Source organism: Oncorhynchus mykiss, chromosome 30 (assembly GCF_057628025.1).
Source record: "Oncorhynchus mykiss isolate SJ-2025 chromosome 30, ASM5762802v1, whole genome shotgun sequence".
Taxonomy (NCBI): Eukaryota; Metazoa; Chordata; class Actinopteri; order Salmoniformes; family Salmonidae; genus Oncorhynchus; species Oncorhynchus mykiss.
The window spans coordinates 22829674-22848996 of record NC_143051.1 but is presented as its reverse complement, the minus strand read 5'-3'; the positions used below and the strand labels follow the sequence as shown (position 1 = coordinate 22848996).

The 19323-nt window shown below is 43.8% G+C and overlaps 1 protein-coding gene across 2 annotated transcripts; it reads right to left on the bottom strand.

Moving 5' to 3' along the window:
- Positions 1-5012: 5012 nt before the first annotated feature.
- LOC110488120 (serine/threonine-protein phosphatase 1 regulatory subunit 10) lies at positions 5013-19281 on the bottom strand. 2 transcript variants are annotated; one of them, XM_090227840.1, is made up of 16 exons: positions 18794-19281; positions 14569-14677; positions 14296-14382; positions 13925-14112; positions 13607-13690; positions 13355-13495; positions 12989-13097; positions 12567-12691; positions 11326-11447; positions 10862-11180; positions 10260-10506; positions 10070-10145; positions 9614-9850; positions 9263-9392; positions 7456-7827; positions 5013-7218 (listed from the first exon to the last, which is right to left on the bottom strand). In XM_090227840.1, exons 2-16 carry the CDS (start codon positions 14673-14675, stop codon positions 7055-7057), a joined length of 2508 nt encoding a protein of 835 aa, XP_090083966.1. In that variant the 5' UTR covers positions 14676-14677; positions 18794-19281; the 3' UTR covers positions 5013-7054. The 2 variants fall into 2 exon arrangements, with proteins under 2 accessions (XP_090083966.1, XP_021415821.1); XM_021560146.3 differs by having other exon boundaries at positions 10841-11180; positions 18794-19095.
- Positions 19282-19323: the final 42 nt, after the last annotated feature.

Genomic DNA, 19323 nt, shown 5'->3' with positions numbered 1-19323 from the left:
GTGGCCAGTCCTCTTCTGGCTGTGAGATCTTCAACAGAGATCTTCTGTTGAATCTGACAATTAATCTTAATGGTTGTACAGTCGTCTCAAATAAAACTGTGAAGGACCTCGGCGTTACTCTGGACCCTGATCTCTCTTTTGAAGAACATATTAAGACCATTTCAGGGGCAGCTTTTTTCCATCTACGTAACATTGCAAAAATCAGAAACTTTCTGTCCAAAAATGATGCAGAAAAATTAATCCATGCTTTTGTTACTTCTAGGTTAGACTACTGCAATGCTCTACTTTCCGGCTACCCGGATAAAGCACTAAATAAGCTTCAGTTAGTGCCATACATACCTACACGTACGCTACGGTCACAAGACGCAGGACTCTTAATTGTCCCTAGAATTTCTAAGCAAACAGCTGGAGGCAGGGCTTTCTCCTATAGAGCTCCATTTTTATGGAACGGTCTGCCTACCCATGTCAGAGACGCAAACTCGGTCTCAACCTTTAAGTCTTTACTGAAGACTCATCTCTTCAGTGGGTCATATGATTGAGTGTAGTCTGGCCCAGGAGTGGGAAGGTGAACGGAAAGGCTCTGGAGCAACGAACCACCCTTGCTGTCTCTGTCTGGCCGGTTCCCCTCTTTCCACTGGGATTCTCTGCCTCTAACCCTATTACAGGGGCTGAGTCACTGGCTTACTGGGGCTCTCTCATACCGTCCCTGGAAGGGTTGCGTCATCTGAGTGGGTTGATTCACTGATGTGGTCATCCTGTCTGGGTTGGCGCCCCCCCTTGGGTTGTGCCGTGGCGGAGATCTTTGTGGGCTATACTCAGCCTTGTCTCTGGATGGTAAGTTGGTGGTTGAAGATATCCCTCTAGTGGTGTGGGGGCTGTGCTTTGGCAAAGTGGGTGGGGTTATATCCTTCCTGTTTGGCCCTGTCCGGGGGTGTCCTCGGATGGGGCCACAGTGTCTCCTGACCCCTCCTGTCTCAGCCTCCAGTATTTATGCTGCAGTAGTTTGTGTCGGGGCCTAGGGTCAGTTTGTTATATCTGGAGTACTTCTCCTGTCCTATTCGGTGTCCTGTGTGAATTTAAGTGTGCTCTCTCTAATTCTCTCTTTCTCTCTTTCTTTCTCTCTCTCGGAGGACCTGAGCCCTAGGACCACGCCCCAGGACTACCTGACATGATGACTCCTTGCTGTCCCCAGTCCACCTGGCCGTGCTGCTGCTCCAGTTTCAACTGTTCTGCCTTACTATTATTTGACCATGCTGGTCATTTATGAACATTTAAACATCTTGGCCATGTCCTGTTATAATCTCCACCCGGCACACCCCACATAGCCTGGTCCCTCTCTAGGTTTCTTCCTAGGTTTTGGCCTTTCTAGGGAGTTTTTCCTAGCCACCGTGCTTCTACACCTGCATTGCTTGCTGTTTGGGGTTTTAGGCTGGGTTTCTGAACAGCACTTTGTGATATCATCTGATTTACGAAAGGCTATATAATTAAATTTGATTTGATTTACGTAGGAGCAAGTCCATGTAATGCTTTTAGGTTAGCAGTAAAGACTTTGAAATCAGCCCTTGTCCTAACAGGAAGACAGTGTAGGGAGGCTAGCACTGGAGTAATATGATCAAATGTTTTGGTTCTAGTCAATATTCTAGCAGCCGTATTTAGCACTAACTGAAGTTTATTTAGTGGTTTAACTGGGTAGCTGGAGAGTAGAGCAATGCCATAGTCTAATCTAGAAGTGACAAAAGCATGGATAAGCTTTTCTGCATCATTTTTGGACAAAATGTTTCAGATTTTTGCAATGTTACAAAGACCGAAAAAAGGTGCCCTTGAAATATTATTGATATGTTCGTCAAAAGAGAGATCACGGTCCAAAGGGATGCCAAAGTCCTGCACAGTTTTATTTGAGACGACTGTACAACCAATATGATTCATTGTCAGATCAAACAGCTATCAGGTATGAAGGTAAGACCCAGATGCAGACAACGTCGAATGAACAATGGTTTAATAATCCAACAGTGGCAGGAAATAGACAGGTCAAGGCCGGCAGGGGTCAGTAAACCAGAGGTGGGGCAACAGTACCGGACGGTAGGCAGGCTCAGGGTAGGCAGAGGTCAAGAATCCAGAGGTGGGGCAAAGGTACAGGTCGGCAGTCAGGCACAGGGTCAGGCAGAGTGGTCAGGCAGGTGGGCTCAGAGTCAGGACAGGCAAGGGTCAAAACCAGGGGGGCGAGAAAGACAAACAAGATGAACTGGCAACAAACAAACAGAGAACACAGGTATAAATACACAGTGGATAATGGGGAAGATGGGCGACACCTGGAGGGTGGTGGAGACAATCACAAATACAGGTGAAACAGACGAGGGTGCGACACAGCAGATCTCTTTTTTTCTTGAGACCTAGAACTAGCATCTCTGTTTTGTGCGTGTTTGAAAGCAAACAGTTTGCCACCATCCACTTCCTTATGTCTGAAACACAGGCTTCCAGAGTAGGCAATGTTGGGGATTCACCATGTTTCATCGAAATGTACAGCTGTGTGTTGTTCGCATAGCATTGAATGTTGACATTGTGTTTCTGAATGACTTCACCAAGAGGTAGAATATATATTGAAAACAATAGTGGTCCTAACCTTGAGGAACACCGAAAAGTACAATTTATTTGTCAGAGGACAAACCATCGACAGAGACGAACTGATATTATTCTGTCAGATAAGATCTAAACCAGGCAAGAACTTGTTCGTATAAACCAATTAGGGTTTACAATCTCTCCAAAAGAATGTGGTGATTGATGGTGTCAAAGGCGGCACTGTCTAGGAGCACGACGAAAGATGCAGAGCCTTGGTCTGACGTCAATAAAAAGTAATTACCACCTTCACGAGTGCAGTCTCAGTACTATGATGGAGTCTAAAACCAGAATGGAGCGTTTCGTATACATAATTTGTCTTCAGGAAGGCAGTGAGTTGCAGCGCAACAGCTTTTAACATTTTTATTGAGAGGAATGGGAGATTTGATATATTTTCTGGGTCAAGGTTTGGCTTTTTCAGGAGAGGCTTTATTACTGCCACTTTTAGTGAGTATGGTACACATCTGGAGGATAGGGAGCCATTTATTATGTTCGACATAGGACGGCCAAACACAGGAAGTAGCTCTTTCAGTAGTTTAGTTGGAATAGGGTCTAGCAGGCATCTGGAAGGTTTAGAGGCCATGACAATTTTCGTGAATGTTTTGAGAGATACATGATTAAAAAACATGAGTGTCTGTTGATTTTAGGTCCTGGCAGTTTTGTGCAGACTCAGGATAACTGAGTTTTGGAGAAATACGCAGATTCAAAAAGGAGACTGTAATTTGCTTTGTAATGATCAGGATCTTTTCGTCAAAGAAGTTCATGACTTCATCACTGCTGAAGTGAAGACCATCCTCTCTTGGGGAATGCTGCTTTTTAGTTAGCTTTGCAATGTTGGATTGTTTTTATAATCCTCAATCAGGTTAGGAAAGTAGGCTGATCGAGCAGCAGTGAGGGCTTTTCGATATTGCAAGGTACTGTCTTCCAAGCTAGTCGGAAGACTTCCAGTTTGGTGGAGCGCCATTTCCATTCCAATGTTCTGGAAGCTTGCTTCAGGGCTCGGGTAGGGAGCTAGGTAGGGAGATAATTTCTTGTGACAAATGTTTTTGGTTTTTAGAGGTGCGACTACATCTTGGGTATTACGCAAGGTTCAATTTAGATCCTCAGGTGGTTAACAGATTTCTGTACTCCAACGTCCTTGGGTAGGTGGAGGGAGTCTGGAAGGGCATCTAGGAAACTTTGGGTTGTCTGAGAATTTATAACGCGGCTTTTGATAATCCTTGGTTGGGGTCTGAGCAGATTACTTGTTGTGATTGCAAACATAATAAAATGGTGTTCCAATAGTCCAGGATTGTGAGGAAAAACATTTAGATCCACAGTTTTTATTCCAGGGGATAGAACCAGATCCTGGGTATGACTGTGGCAATGCATAGGTCTGGAAACACGTTGGACAAAACCCACTGAGTCAATGATAGCTCAGAAAGCCTTTTGGAGTGGGTCTGTGAACTTCTCCATGTGGATAGTCACCAAAAATTATAATATTATCTGCCATGACTACAAGGTCCGGTAGAAATTCAGGGAACGCCGTATACGGCCCAGGAGGCCTGTAAACAGTAGCTATAAAGTGCTTGATTAGGCTGCATAGTCTTCATGACTAGAAACTCAAAATATTAAAAAATATATATTTTTAGTTTTTATATACATTTAAATTTGCAGCAAAACATTTTTAGAATCTCTTCTGCTTTTGCGGGATGCAGATATGGTCACTGGAGGAGAGGCCTCATTTAATTTAGTAAATTCATTAGGCTTAAGCCTTGTTTCAGTCAGGCCAATCACATCAAGGTTATGATCAGTGATTAGTTCATTGACTATGACTGCCTTGGAAGAGGGATCTAACATGAAATAGTCCTATTTTGAGTTGAGGCATTATCACAGTATCTTTCAAAAATTATTTTCAGTGAGATTGCTAAAGCAAACACTATCATGTTTATATTTTTCACGACCTAGATCGAGGCACAGACACCGTCTCAATGGGGGAAACTAAGCTGACTTCACTGACTGTGCTATCAGCAGACAGCCTGCCGCCTGGCCTGCACACTTTCTACTTTCTGTACTCTCTGGTGGTACGGATACGGTTTCATCCTTTCCAAACGATTGCGTCTGAAATTGGGCTTGCAACTCGGTTTACCCTCACCCATAAGGCGATAGTTCTCCTCCATATTAGGAGTACAGCGACTGTAATTAATGGCATTGCGTTAATGTCACTACTTAGCTGTTTCTGTAGAAACACACCCAGAATCTGTCAGGGTGAAAAAGTTGAATAAAAAACATAGAGCGAGAACAAAACCAAGCCAGTGATAGATTTGTTAATAGCAGATTCTTGATTAAATGGTTATTAAAAGTTTGGCACGTAGCCAAGTAGCAACAAACAGTACAGCAGCAGAGACAACGCGGATACATTCATTTTAGGACATTTATTAATACATGTACAAAATAAATGGATACAAGAATTTAACAAAAACGTGGACCTAATTGGAGAGATCCAACTCATCAGTATCATATCAAAATAAAAATGCAATAAATCCAACCCAAAACTAAATTTGACATAATTATAGTCCCACAAGAGACATGAAGGCCACGGTTTTCACAGAAAACACTTTGAATTAGTTGACCCAGAGAATGATTCCTTAGTTTTACCCCGTTGGACATAACACTGACCGAACACTGAAGCCCATACAAGCTAATACAGGCCTGTGTATGAAGAAGCACTTCTATAAAAGGGGACTGTGTGTCTGTCACAGGGCATCCAACCATCGCTTTTGTCACATGGAAGAGATATATACTCCTGGTGGTACAGGTTATACAGTTGTTGAAATATAAAAATCACAGAGGCTTCCATTAGACCAGAACTTCATTCACTATAATGTACTCTTCTAGGTAAAAGGCTCAGTCAAATCAAGCAATGCTTTTTCCTGTTGTTCCCCTCTCCTGTGATAGGCTGACCACTAGTACTCACTATCAGAAAACGCAACACGTTTGTTCGTTCAGTGCGTAGGCATTCATCTATGGGTGTTTCAGCTAAACGTTTTCTTAATACTGTTTCATTCATTTGATCTTGAGGGGAAGTGTTTGAGGCAGGCCTTTCTAGAGCAGGAGCTAGATAGTAGTAGAACAAGCAGCGTGGTGGGTCCTGTCCTGACAGTCAGGCTGCCTGGTGGAAACAACTTGGATTTGGCCCTCATCTTTCCTCTTAAAGTGCTTCCTAACTGATAACTCTCTTGCCTATGGGGAAGTTGGCAAACAACATCAAACAATGTTACAATTATTTGGTCGACTTCACATTCATTGTCTTGTTTTCTGTTGAAATCCTACGGTAGAAAAAGTGGCATGTCTTTCTTGCATGCCACTTGGCCGTAAATATGTTTTAAAATGGTGTACTGACCATTGTAATTTGGCCACGTCTTTTTGACTACAGTTTGAAAACTCAGAGGACCACAGCGCTACATTGTCATTCAGGAGGGAGGGTGGGGCTTAGACTCATTCTGGAGCTGACGGTTAGCTAAAGATCCTGTCTGTCAGGGGAACATGGTCCAATAGACACAGCCAGGTCAGGAGTGACGCTACACAACTACAGAACAGAATGATGTTAGAGTAATTTAGCTTCAAGAAGTCCAACTCAATACTGGGGAGATCCTGGAGATGTTTCTATTGATTTGCCATCTTCATTGCTGACCTCTTAGCTCAGTGCTGATTGAAGTAGCAGACAAAGATGTAGAGACAAGTGCATTAGACAAGGCTGGCTGATAGGCTATATGGGAAAGTGACAGACCGCAACCATAAGTCATAGTGGTCATAGTGTCTGGTTACTGTACATCTTCATCAACCTGAAGCAACTGTGTTAAAAATGATCACAATAAAACATTTAAACAAACCTACTAAATGATCATCTCAAAGCTATAGCAGTACCTATACTTTTACAAAGCCAGGGCATGAGCGTCTGTGTATTCTGGTGTACAAGCCATGTCCTCTGTCCCTGATCAAGGGAGTATGAGCGAGCAGGGCAAACAAAAATGGACGTAGGAAGTCGAGAATTTCTTGGGGGGACATATTGTGTTGGTGTGGGGAGAGAGGAAGAGAAAGTAGTAGATAAATGTCTGATTCTGCCCTCTATATTCAGTGTCTTCCTCTGCTACTGGTGAGCCTTCAAATCAAAGTCTCAGTCACACAGTAGGAGAACAGTAGTGGAACTGCTTCTTCAACAGACCTGCAGAAAAATCACATTGAGATTACCAGACCAGAGCAGCTGTTAAGGCTGCAGGACACAGCCTTGTCTGTCTCTCACATTGATGGTCACATTCGACTCTCTTTCTAGCCTGGTGGGCTGTCTGTCTCTCTGTTCCAGTGGTGAAACTAAACCAGCAGCTCATGAATTCGGAGTTCTGCCACCTAGTGGTAGTATCAGGGTATTGTCATGTATTTGTGTTCGAGGTGTGTTGGTGGTCTAGTGCCCGTGTTGGGGTCCGTGGTCATTGTACTGGTTGTGGGCAGGGTGGTTGGGGGGCAGGGGAGGACCGTTGACGCCAGGGTGGTAGAAAGCACAGTTGCTCTCGTAACGGCAGTTTCCTTTCATCATGAAGTGGCGACACACTGGCCTCTTGGACATGTCTGAGAGGAGAGAGAAAAGAACAGAGTTAGTAAACTAGCCAGGCAAACCAAACGTCTGTACTGACTGCATCAAGGCTAGAAGATGGCAAACGGAAATCAACTTCGTCTTTACTTTTATTGCACGATAGTGGGGCAGAGTCCTACATGGGCAACACAGGGTGGTGTTTCAGACTGGCCCTATATGTCTAAAATAAATAACATTTGTAGAAGGAACATTCCCTTTCTAAGTCAACTCACCTCCCATGTTGTGTCCTCCTCTAGGCCCCCCTCGTCCTCTCCCTCTGAAGCCCACCTGTTCCCCTCCTCTCCCTCGGCCCCCTCGGTGGAAGTGGCCCCCTCCGCCCCGGTGTGGGCCCCCCCTCATTGAGTCGTCCCCCCAGTAGTTGCTGTTGTCTCCTCCGTGGCCCTGGGGTGGCGGGGGGCCCATCATGCGGGGGTTGGCGTTGAAGCCAGGGGGTCCATGGTTGTGTGGGGGCGGAGGATGGTTATAGTGGGGGCCTCCAGGGCCCAGGGGCTTGCCTGCAGGAGGGTACCCAACTCCGTTCATGGGCATGCCCATGTTGGGCATGTTGTTCATGCCTGGACCGTGGCCCAACAGGCCCTGGCTCACTGTGGAGGAAAGACATACTTTAACAACCATTCTAGTATGCATATCATGATATACAGTTAAGAGTAGGAGGAAATGTAAGAATATTTGGCTTGTGTTAGAACTAGAGAGAGGAAGGTGTGTATTTATTATGGATCCCTATTAGCTGTTGTCAAGGCAGCAGCTACTATTCCTGGGGTCCAGGACAATTAAGGCAGTTATACATTACAGTACATTCACAACAGATTTCACAACGTATTAAGTGTGTACCATCAGGCATATCTACAACACAAAATCAATGTGTATGTGTGTATAGTCCGTTTGTTATTGTGTGTGTGTGTGTATGCATGTGTCTGTGCCTGTGTTTGTGTTGCTTCACAGTCCCTGCTGTTCCAAAAGGTGTATTTTTTATCTGCTTTTTACATCTCATTTTACTACTGGCGTGAGTTACTTGACGTGGAAAAGAGTTTCATGTAGTCATGACTATGTAGTACTGTGCGCCTCCCGTAGTCTGTTCTGGACTGTGACGAGACCTCTTGTGGGATGTTTTGTGGGGTATGCATGGATGTCTGAGCTGTGCGCCAGTAGTTTAGATAGACAGCTCGGTGCATTCAACATGTCAATACCTCTCATAAATAAAAGTAGTGATGAAGTCAATCTCTCCTCCACTTTTAGCCACAAGAGACTTACATGCATATGATTAATGTTAGCTCTCTGTGTACATCCAAGGGCCAGCCGCGCTTCCCTGTTCTGAGCCAATTGCAAGTCTCTATTTGTGGCACCTGACCACACGTAACAGTAGTCCAGGTGCGACAAAACTAGGGCCTGTAGGACCTGTCTTGTTGATAGTGTTGTTAAGAAGGCAGAGCAACGCTTTATTTTAGACAGACTTCTCCCCATCCTAGCTACTGTTGTATCAATATATTTTGACCATGACAGTTTACAATCTAGTGTTACACCAAGCAGTTGTCTCCTCAACTTGCTCAATGACCACATTATTCATTACAAGATTTAGTTGATGTTTAGTAAATGATTTGTCCCAAATACAATGCTTTTGGTTTAAAATATTTAAACTTATTCCTTGCCACCCATTCTGAAACTAACTGCAGCTCGTTGATGCAGTCATTTCAGTCGCTGTAGTAGCTGAGGTGTATAGTGTTGAGTCATCCGCAAACAGATACACTGCCTTTACTCAAATGTCGTTAGTAAAGATTGAAAGAAAGGGGCCTAGACAGCTGCCCTGGGGAATTCCTGACTGTGCCTGGATTTTGTTGGAGAGGCTTCCATTAAAGAACACCCTCCGTGTTCTGTTAGACAGGTAACGCTTTATCCACAATATAGCAGGGTGTGTAAAGCCATAACACATACCTTTTTCCAGCAACAGACTATGATCAATAGTGTGTTGTGTAGGGGGTTTGTGTGTGCTTATGTGTGTGTGTTGTAAAGGTTTGTGTGTACCTCCGGGCGGGGGTCCAGTGGGGGGGCCCTGGTTCTGGGTCTGCTGTAGAGAGCCCAGCAGCTGTTTGATCTTCTCAGAGAAGTCTGGCTGCTTGATCAGGTCCTCAGTAGACTGGCCACCACTAGCTCCCTACAGGGGAGGGAGGGAGGGGTTAAGCCAAATCATGACAGACTAAAATAAACATCACAGATACACTGGTTACAGGGCTTTTCCGGGGGTACCAGAAGGTGTTTTATAACAGTTACGGTAAACACATTAATACTTGTAATCCTCCAATCATAAAGTTTCTCAATGAGATTACATAATGGCAGGGTTACAAAAACAGGATTAGTTCATGCTATATCACTTACCATGATGGAGGTGAGTAACTCCTGTACGTTGACGGAGGGGTTAGCAGGGGCACCAGGCGTGCCCTGGGCAATGTTGCCTAGGTTACTCAAAAGGTTGTTGGCCCCCAGGTTGCCCATGAGGTTGGCGAGGACGGGGGGCAGCTTGGAGCCCTCCACTCCCCCGGGGCCCACGCCAGAGCCAGGCTGGGACGACGTGTCCATGGGCTCCATGTAGCTGTCATCCACCATGGTCGAGTCCTGGAGAAGAGAGGGAGTTAGTTCACTGGACAGGATGTTTGGAGCATTGAGCGTTATCTTTATGTATTACAGGACTTTAGAACTTTTTTCAGATTCAAAACGGATAACACTTGTAATGTTTCCTATTTTATGTTCAAAACGTTTGGTTGTGCATTCATTTTAGTTGAACACATCTTTCAAACGGCACCAAAGTGATTGACAGAAAAGGGTATATCCCACCTCGTCCAGGGGTATAAGGCGTGGAGGCATGGGTTCGTAGGCCTCAGGCTCTGGTTCATGGGGGCTGTCAGGAACACTGAGGAGAAGAAACAGGAGGTGAGTTTCCGCAATAGAATGTGAGGCATTTTGAGCACCTGGTAACCCACTAGGCTATAGAGATCCATATTTTAAGGTCTGTGTGAATCCGTACCTCTCCTTGGTGAGGAAGATCTCCTGCAGGATGCCCGTCTCGCGGTCCCTCTGTGTGAGTCTCTCTGTGCTATTGGCACCAGCGTTGACCAGGGGGCCGGTGAGGGCCAGGGGCCTCGGGGGGCTCCAGGGGACGCGCTCCTCCATGGAGTCATGGGACAGGCGCCTCGCCATCTCAAACGTGTGGCGGTCCATCATCATCTCTCGCTTCGCCGCTTCGCCAAAGTCCTTGACCTTGTTGACGTTGACTGGAGAGGGGGATAGAGGGAACAGGAGGAAGGAGAGAGGTGCAGAATGAGAAGGTTAGCCATGGCACACAACAGGGATGTGATCACGACAAGATAGAAAAGCAGAAAAAGCTGGATTTTGACAGGGGAATAGGTATTTTTCGAAGATAAATGACAGGAAAGCAGGGGGGGGAGGGGTCACGTCCCTGCCAAAAGACTAAATTTAACAGAAAAGTCAAATGTAAAGTGTTGAGCATGTCTTTATTGGGCTGTTTGCTATCTAGTTTGACTATACAACCACAGTTTAACGTGCAATTACACACAACACCGACCGAAAAAATTGAATTGAAGTTACCGTTAGTTTTTGTTCTCTCACCTCTCTCGGTCTCGTCCAGGTCGAAGTAGAAGTACTGTGTGAGCTGCTCCTCCTCGGCCCAGCGCACGCTCTTCTTCTTCTTGCCCTTCTTGGTCAGCTGACCCTCCTCTTCGCCGCGGGGTTCAGCCAGGGCGCTGGGCTTCTCGCTGCCCGTGTCCATGGCCTCTGGGTCGTCGGCGGGCACGGGCGTCCCGGGTTGCTCCAGGTCTACTGGGACCTCGTGGGGAGGGGTGGTGGAGGCCACCTGGGTCTCTGGGGACGAGGGCTTGGTGCCACCCTGAGGTGAAGGATAGTGAGGTTTACCCTCAAATGGACACGGCTGAGAGGAGGAGGGATGTAAAGAGAGAGAGACGGGTGAATACTCAATTCCATTTGCACGGCCTTCCCATAGATTCAGGTGTAGAGTCAGAATAGCAGAGAGAGTAGTCTGTGCGGTCTGTCTGCTCAGGAAGTTATGTGTTTACCTTGTTTGACGTGGGAGAGACAGCTTTGGGGTCTCTCCCTTCCCTTCCTTTCTTCTTCTTGATCTTGATGAGAGAAACAGGGGCGGAGTTTAGGGCATCCAGGAAGCCTGTACCCTCAAGGGCTGCAGAGAGAGTAGGGTACCTTAGTCATGTCACTAACAGTCAAAATACTGCAGGTTTTGTTGAGGGGGAGATGGGTTTCAAAGTGTGTACTACACACATCACACTATTTTCTCAGGGCTGGGTGCAAAACAACATGTCATGTGAAAGAAACAAATGTGTGTTCATGCTCTGAAACAGTTTGTATGCTCTCTTAGTTTACTGCAATGTTTCAGTCTTGAAGACCTTCCAGTAGTGGAACATTTATAGCAGTGTGTGGGTATCTACCAGGGTTGAGGAGGTCTATTCAATTTCAATCCAGTCAACTCAGGAAGTAAACAAATTCCAAAAAGTTCTCATAGACAAGTACTTAGGATACTTGGAATTTCACGTAACTCCCTGAATTGAAAAGAAATTGACCTCAACCCTGATATATTCTCCATGTTGAGGGGTTAGGTCTAATCTTCTCCATGTTGAGAGGTTAGGTCTAGTCTTCTCCATGTTGAGGGGTTAGGTCTAATCTTCTCCATGTTGAGGGGTTAGGTCTAATCTTCTCCATGTTGAGGGGTTAGGTCTAATCTTCTCCATGTTGAGGGGTTAGGTCTAATCTTCTCCATGTTGAGGGGTTAGGTCTAATCTTCTCCATGTTGAGGGGTTAGGTCTAATCTTCTCCATGTTGAGGGGTTAGGTCTAATCTTCTCCATGTTGAGGGGTTAGGTCTAATCTTCTCCATGTTGAGGGGTTAGGTCTAATCTTCTCCATGTTGAGAGGTTAGGTCTAGTCTTCTCCATGTTGAGGGGTTAGGTCTAATCTTCTCCATGTTGAGGGGTTAGGTCTAATCTTCTCCATGTTGAGGGGTTAGGTCTAATCTTCTCCATGTTGAGGGGTTAGGTCTAATCTTCTCCATGTTGAGGGGTTAGGTCTAATCTTCTCCATGTTGAGGGGTTAGGTCTAATCTTCTCCATGTTGAGGGGTTAGGTCTAATCTTCTCCATGTTGAGGGGTTAGGTCTAATCTTCTCCATGTTGAGGGGTTAGGTCTAATCTTCTCCATGTTGAGGGGTTAGGTCTAATCTTCTCCATGTTGAGGGGTTAGGTCTAATCTACTACTGTACATGCAGTAAAGGGGTCCATAAGTACATACCGATTTCTGTTGAGGTCTTACGTTGTGCCGGGATGATCTTCACCTTGATCTCCTTGGTGTGGTTAGGAGTGGTGTTGAGGGGTTTATACTTCTTCTCCACAGGGGGAGGGTCCAGAGGACCAAAACTGGTAGAGAGAAAGACAAGAGAAACATGTTAAATTTGACTCCATATAGGACCCAAACTGGTAGAGAGAGATACATGGGAGAGGTTCAGTGAGTAATAGTTCCAATATATTCATTACAAATGGCAAAGACAGGTTTGGTCAATACTCTCATTAACCACCTAGGGGGAAGCACTGAGCAGTGTTTTATGTTGTGGTTAGGCAATTTTTGTATCCTGTTATTGCCTGGTAAAACGCAGAAGGACGATGACTATACACAATATGAACAAAGCTGTTATTACTGTCTGAAGTGTAGGTTACCTGGGTCTCTTGAGGACTTGGGATGGTTTGATATTGTACTTGTCTCCCAGCTGGAGGGCCACGGGGGGCTTCTTGACTGGGACAGGGGAGGGAGCATCCATCTCCAGGCCTGGACAACAACAAACAGGACAGGGTCAGATCAGGATATTATATAGTCCAACATCCAGCACTTTTGCAACAGCAGGAGCTTCATCCCTACAGCCAGAAACACAATTACTTCTTCATTTGCATATTGCTGTTGCCTGTCTTTTATCGAAGGACAACCTTATACACAGAATCATATTTTGTAAATGAAACTTTGTGATAAACTGAGGACAGGGTGTGCGTGTAGTTTGACAAGATGGCGGTGAAGGGAGCGTAGTCTACCTATGGAGCGGATCTTAGCATGGCTGGGAGCGTGAGCTTTGGGCTTCTCCCTCTTCCTCTCCTCCTCCGCTGCCTTCCCTCCATCAGCCGCCTTCACCTCTCGGACTGGCACTTTCCCCTCCTCCTTCTTCCGTTTCTTATCTAAGAGAGAGAAAGAGGGTGTTATGTAAACTGAGATTACAGGGGAGCGGAGAGTTAACGAGAGGAAGAAAGTGAAAATGAGGGAACGAGGGATAGGAGAGTAGTCGTTACCTGCAGGAGAGGTGGCGGAGACACTCTGGGAACGGATGGTAGCCATCCAGCCATCCACCAGCCCAGCAGACAGCTTCCTCAGCTCTGAGAGACAGAGACAACATTAGTTGCAAATCAACCTCAGACACGATCATAAAAAAAAATGTACATCTACTGCATAGATACCACCACTAGGAACTGTATCATGAACTTTTGGTTTGTGAGAAAGTGAGTTACAAATAAAATGCTAAACTATTTCCTCATAGAGGTCTATTTAGTCAGCTCAGTGTATTGAAGAGGGTGGCACGCAAGAGAAATGAAAGTTGTTTAAAAACATACCCTCAGTCTCTCCAGTCTTGCTGAGCTGCTTGACGAGCTTGGCAGTGTTGTTCTGTTTCAGGTGGTCTACAGTGAGGGGCAGTTTCTGCAGCGTTAGCAGGATGAGCTGTAACAGGGGGGTGTTGTTGCTAGATTTGGAGTAGGTCAGCCACGCGTTCAGCAGCTTGTAGCCTCCCACTCGAATAAACCTGGATGGAAGAGTCAATCAAATTGAATCTAAATGGCCCATTTTCAAAGCGCTTTACAGTAATCTGGCCTAGACCCCCAACCCCCCAAAGAACAAGCAGTAGCACAGTGGCAGAAAACTCCCTAGTGAAGTTACTAAACAAGTTACTAAACAATAGATGACATAAAATGGGAGTAGATCTTACCGGTTGAGAATGTCATGGGACTTGGTCTGCAGTAGGATATTCAGGTACATACACCTGCTCACCATCTTGTGAGAGCCCTTCATGAGACTGTGGAGAAAAGACCAAGAAAACCAATGGTCAGAACAAGAATGCTACCATTACGGTCTACACTGGCAACTCAAAATAATGTCAAAATAATTCATGAAAAACACTAAACATTAAAAGCTGGAAAAATGTTATACAAGTTCAAAAGCACATCATAAAAGTAAAAAAAAATGGCAGTATGTTAATTACCTGAAAACTTTGGGGACACCCTCCAGGCTGCGGAGCTCTCCATCTTTCCCCAGCAGGTTCTCTACTCCCTTTAGGACCTCCCTGGGGTCCACTGGGCCCACTGCCATCTCTTCTCAGAGAGGAAGAGACAAACATACTTTACAGGATATCATCAAATCGTATAACTCTGGTGCTTACTAAACAGTTATTGTTATATTATTTTTCAATGTGCTGCTAAAGTGATGTTTGCACTGAACTGCATCCAGGCATGTCAGATTTGACTTTGTTTTGGGAGGGATCCTTGGAACTGACACCATCCGTTCATCTCTAAATCCTGCAAAAAGTAACGGCTTACAGACGATTCAACCTAGGTACTAAACCATAAGACATCTCCAAACTTCACTCTACCACACGACCGACCAAGGCTGAAATCCATACTGCAGTTTGTACTGTTTCCTTCTAGCTACAAAGCCGAGAGCAACATCACAGTGGGCCGAGGTCTACGTCAAAAATACCCACATTGCTAGATCTTCAGCTACACTGAAATCTGTGAAAACAAGGAAAAGGGGGGCAGTGACAGTCCCAACTAACCCCCCAGCCAAGGTGCTGCCTTCGCATTCCAAATTATGCACTAGTGAACACCATGACTCACTGATGTGTTGCCTCATTCTTTAAAAAAAATGTGCAATTCATTTTCTCCGGAGGGATAGATTGGTCTGTTCTGTGGGGTTATTCCCAAAGCCGAGGGAGAAGAGGTAATGACTGACAGGGCCTACTGTCCCTGTTCTCCCAGCAGCTCCGGGAGGATTCCCCTAAGACAGCAGGGTAGAAGCTAATACAAAGACTGCTTATAGGCCATGCTGCTAGTTCATTTTCTCTATGTCAGTAATTCAATAGAACAGAGAGAGAGAAAATGTGCAAGGAGTCAGTTCAACACCAGACATTATGGGAAAATGACAGGTTGGGCTGTAGTTTAGAATAGGTTCATGTGGACTTCCCCCAAGGCCGGCGCAATACATTCAAGTAGCTATGCTTTATTCAGATTATTAAAACATTACAAAATAAGTTTCAACAAAACCTTCCACTCATGATTGCCTTCATAATATGTACAACATAAACAAGTTCATGGTAAGTGCAAATTAAAAACAGATGAGTGATTAGGCTTGGATATGAGGAAACAACCAGTAAACCTACAGTGGAGGGGAAATGAGTCATTGGGCTGAGGAGCAGCCTTGTCAACCTGCCATTTGTACTGTTCTAGTCTCAGAGAAATTACCTATTGAATGTCAATGGTGACGAGAGCTGTAGAAGCTAGAATATGTTACTGATGATGTTCTGGTAACAGACGATGCTAGTCTACGTTGTGTGGGTGGGTGGAAAATACCATGAGTAGCTTCCCCCTTTACTAATAAGACACATATTGGAAGCTAAACACTGAAGCACACACAAGGAAGGCCCTCAAACTGAAAGTCTACAGGTATTGTTTCAGGCTTGCGGTGCACTAAACTGGTAGTTGGAATGACTGACCAGCTCCTTCACTGATAGAGAAGGGTGCAGTCACTTTACCAGTAGTCTCAGGTAGCACGGGAACTCCAAGGAATACAGTTGGTTGAACAGAGCGCAGAAGAAGCCTATTCTAAGAAATGCATAGTACTATTAATTTCAGTTATCTAAGGAACATATTTAACTTTTGTGTGTGTTTGTAAGTATAAATAATTATTTTGAAAGTAATATTGAAGTTATTTGAATTGATATTGTAAGTATTGGTTTTGTAAGTGGTTGACCTCGCACATACATCCCTTAAAGTGTACAGGACTATGTTAATTGCCTATGATTAACATTAAAATAAAGGGAATGTTTCATCTGAAGCATAACCAATGACAACCCCCTTGGTTCAATGGTCTGCCCCATGGAGCAGTGGATGAATGTTTTAGCATTTACTGCCACCTATAGCTTAGTACAAGGAATTACAAATTGTATCAAATGTACAAGCACTACACCTCCATGCAAATGTAGACAAAAGAAATCCACACATTTCAATGTACTAATTAATGAATACATGTATCAAAGCAAATGTATACAAATATATTTAAAAATGTCAAATTCACCAAAAGAAAGTAATTTAATTTGGCTATGAATATATTTGAAATGTATACTTAAGCTGAGCAGGAGATTGGCTCAAGTACAGGTGGGTGGTTAAAACAAGAATAGTTAACAGAAAATACCGACGTCATATTACTGTGCCATATAAAAAGAGAACACTGGTAGACCGACCTCAGTTGAGAATCCAGTGACTATAGATGGATCCTTTACGTATAAAAAAATAAGTCAAATCTCCACTAACCTATTAAACCAATACAGTAAAATAGGAATAGAATTTTTACTTAGCCTTGCTCAAACCCAAACTATGCATAATCATAACACTAACAGCAGGGGCGGGACTTCTGCATGCATTTTCCTCATTGTTCAGTGCATAACTGAACCCTTATCATGTTAATATTTTAAGTCATTATAATATGGTTATGACTATTCATTATTTACTTTGAATTACTGTATCCAGGTATTGCTTGGATAATATCCAAGTATTTCATTTTGAAATGCCATGTGAGGAAATCAGTTTGGTCTTACCCGATTAACTGTAGAAGTTTTATATAGTCTCAGAACTCCACAACACGGGAAATAACACACAACTCCTGAAAATGTCACAACTGTTACACACGCACACAGTCAACAGAATGAAGTTATTGATAAGACAGCCTAGTAAAGAATAATTCAATGGGGGAGAAGTCAAGTAAATTAATATTCATACACACACACACACAATTGCTTTGCTGTATTTACTCAAATATATAGCAATGCAGTTGAAAAGGGGATATCACATGTTATCATTTAGCTACAACGTAACAAATACTTGTCACACTCGCTGAAACCCCTGCCAATAAATAGCAAGCAATTTTTGTTGACATAATATTTTAGTAGTTTAGTTTTAACCCTGGTTGACAATCATTATTATATAAAATAAACACTTTTGTCCTATGGGGTCAATGTTACTGCTGTTTGTAGCCTATGCCAATCAGATATCCTAAAATAAATGACTTGTCACAAATAGAAAATAATGGAGGGAAAGCCTGTAGATAATCAAATTACTGAAACTGTATATGCCTTACAAACGCACCACGGTTATATAATTAAATATCACGCAGCTGGGAGCCCTTTATGACAAATGGTATGTCATTGCAATGCACGCCCTACCATACCACCAGAATAAAGATCCCGTTCAATGACCGAGTTCAGGCTAGGGGAGTTCGCCGTAAAAGGGGAAAAACTAACCCGTTATACAGACAATCCATCTAGGCCCTGCCCTCTTTTGTTAACTGCTTCGTGGCTGCAACAGCCTCGAGAACATAAAGAACAATGTATGCCAGCTAACCCGGACACAACACAGCTAGCATACTATCACATTTGCACGGCCGGAGAATAATTTACAATTGACAAAAAACGAGAAGGTATCTATAGCTGTAACATGCGATAAGGACATCGCGAGAAGAAAGTCGTTCCACTATTCTGGGAAGCCAAACACATGACTGTCGCTCCATATAAACACAGTAGCCATTATGGCTGCATGTTCTGCAAGGACAAACGACAACAAGCCCGCCATTTTGATGTAATTCCGACACCACCGTTCTGCCTTTTGTAATATTTCGAATGGACGTTTCCCTCCCTTGCGCATTTCAATAAGGCAATCTTTATCCTTAGATTGCCGTATACATATCGTACACCTGGGGAATGTAGGAATGTATTTCCTGCTCTAACCAGATCGACGATACAACGTTGTCGCAAACTACCAAAAGTCCGTAATCTTCAATCTAAGCAATCTTTATGTATAGATTGCGGTAGGTGTAAATTCCAAGGATCTCTCCCCTATTTAGATTTAAAAAAAACATCCAGATTCATAGGCAAAAAAATATTTCCTACGGCAATCTTTATGAGTAGATTGCTTATGATTAACTTAAAACATGTGTTAGTTGATTTGTATCAGTCTCACACACAAAGAACCGGAGCGTTTCCACTCTGCACTTTCCTGTGTGAGCTCATAAACTATCGTTAGCCTTCGCTGCATTTGAACTACAAAAAAACAGCTAACCACGTACGGAGAACAACTAGCACACTTGACATTTAATCTACGACTAAACAATTAATAATTTCGTGAATTTAGGTTCAGATTGCTTTGAAAATAAACACTTACTATAAATACTTCAGCGTCTCGAGTAGCTATATTACTACTGTATATTGTGCTTTACAGCAACAGATCTCTTGTTACATCAGTTTTATATCGTTAACCGTCATGTTTTTATAACGTTAACAATCTATGGCTGGAACAAACTGGTTTATGGGCGGGGTTGTGGCAGCTAAAAACTAGCTTTTCCCTCTGGAACAAACTGGAGGCAAAAATAGTAATCAAATGTCCATTACTTGAAGAAAAAAAACTGTTTTTTTTTGAATAAATGTTCAAAGTCCTCGACGGCCACTCTTCCTTCAAAATACCTGAAGGGGAAAAAAAGAGCAAACAAAACGAAAAATACATTTAAGATACATTCACTTGTTTTCTTCGTGTGTTCATACACACCTTAATCTTAAAATAGCTATGTTATGATGGAATATGATTAAAATAAATAATTGCGCAGTCGTTTTTGTTCCAAAACTAGCAGTATTTCTTTCGACGTTACTCACCTCAGAACAAATCCAGGAATGAACTGGAAGGGGAGGGGCTTGGTA

Coding starts and splice junctions, on each gene's coding strand:
- LOC110488120 (XM_021560146.3), bottom strand. CDS start 14,675: ATGGCAGTGGGCCCAGTGGACCCCAGGGAGGTCCTAAAGGGAGTAGAG. Junction 13,098..13,354: donor TGCTAAGATCCGCTCCATAG/GTAGACTACGCT, acceptor GTTGTTGTCCAG/GCCTGGAGATGGATGCTCCC. Junction 7,828..9,262: donor CACTGGACCCCCGCCCGGAG/GTACACACAAAC, acceptor TTTCCTCCACAG/TGAGCCAGGGCCTGTTGGGC.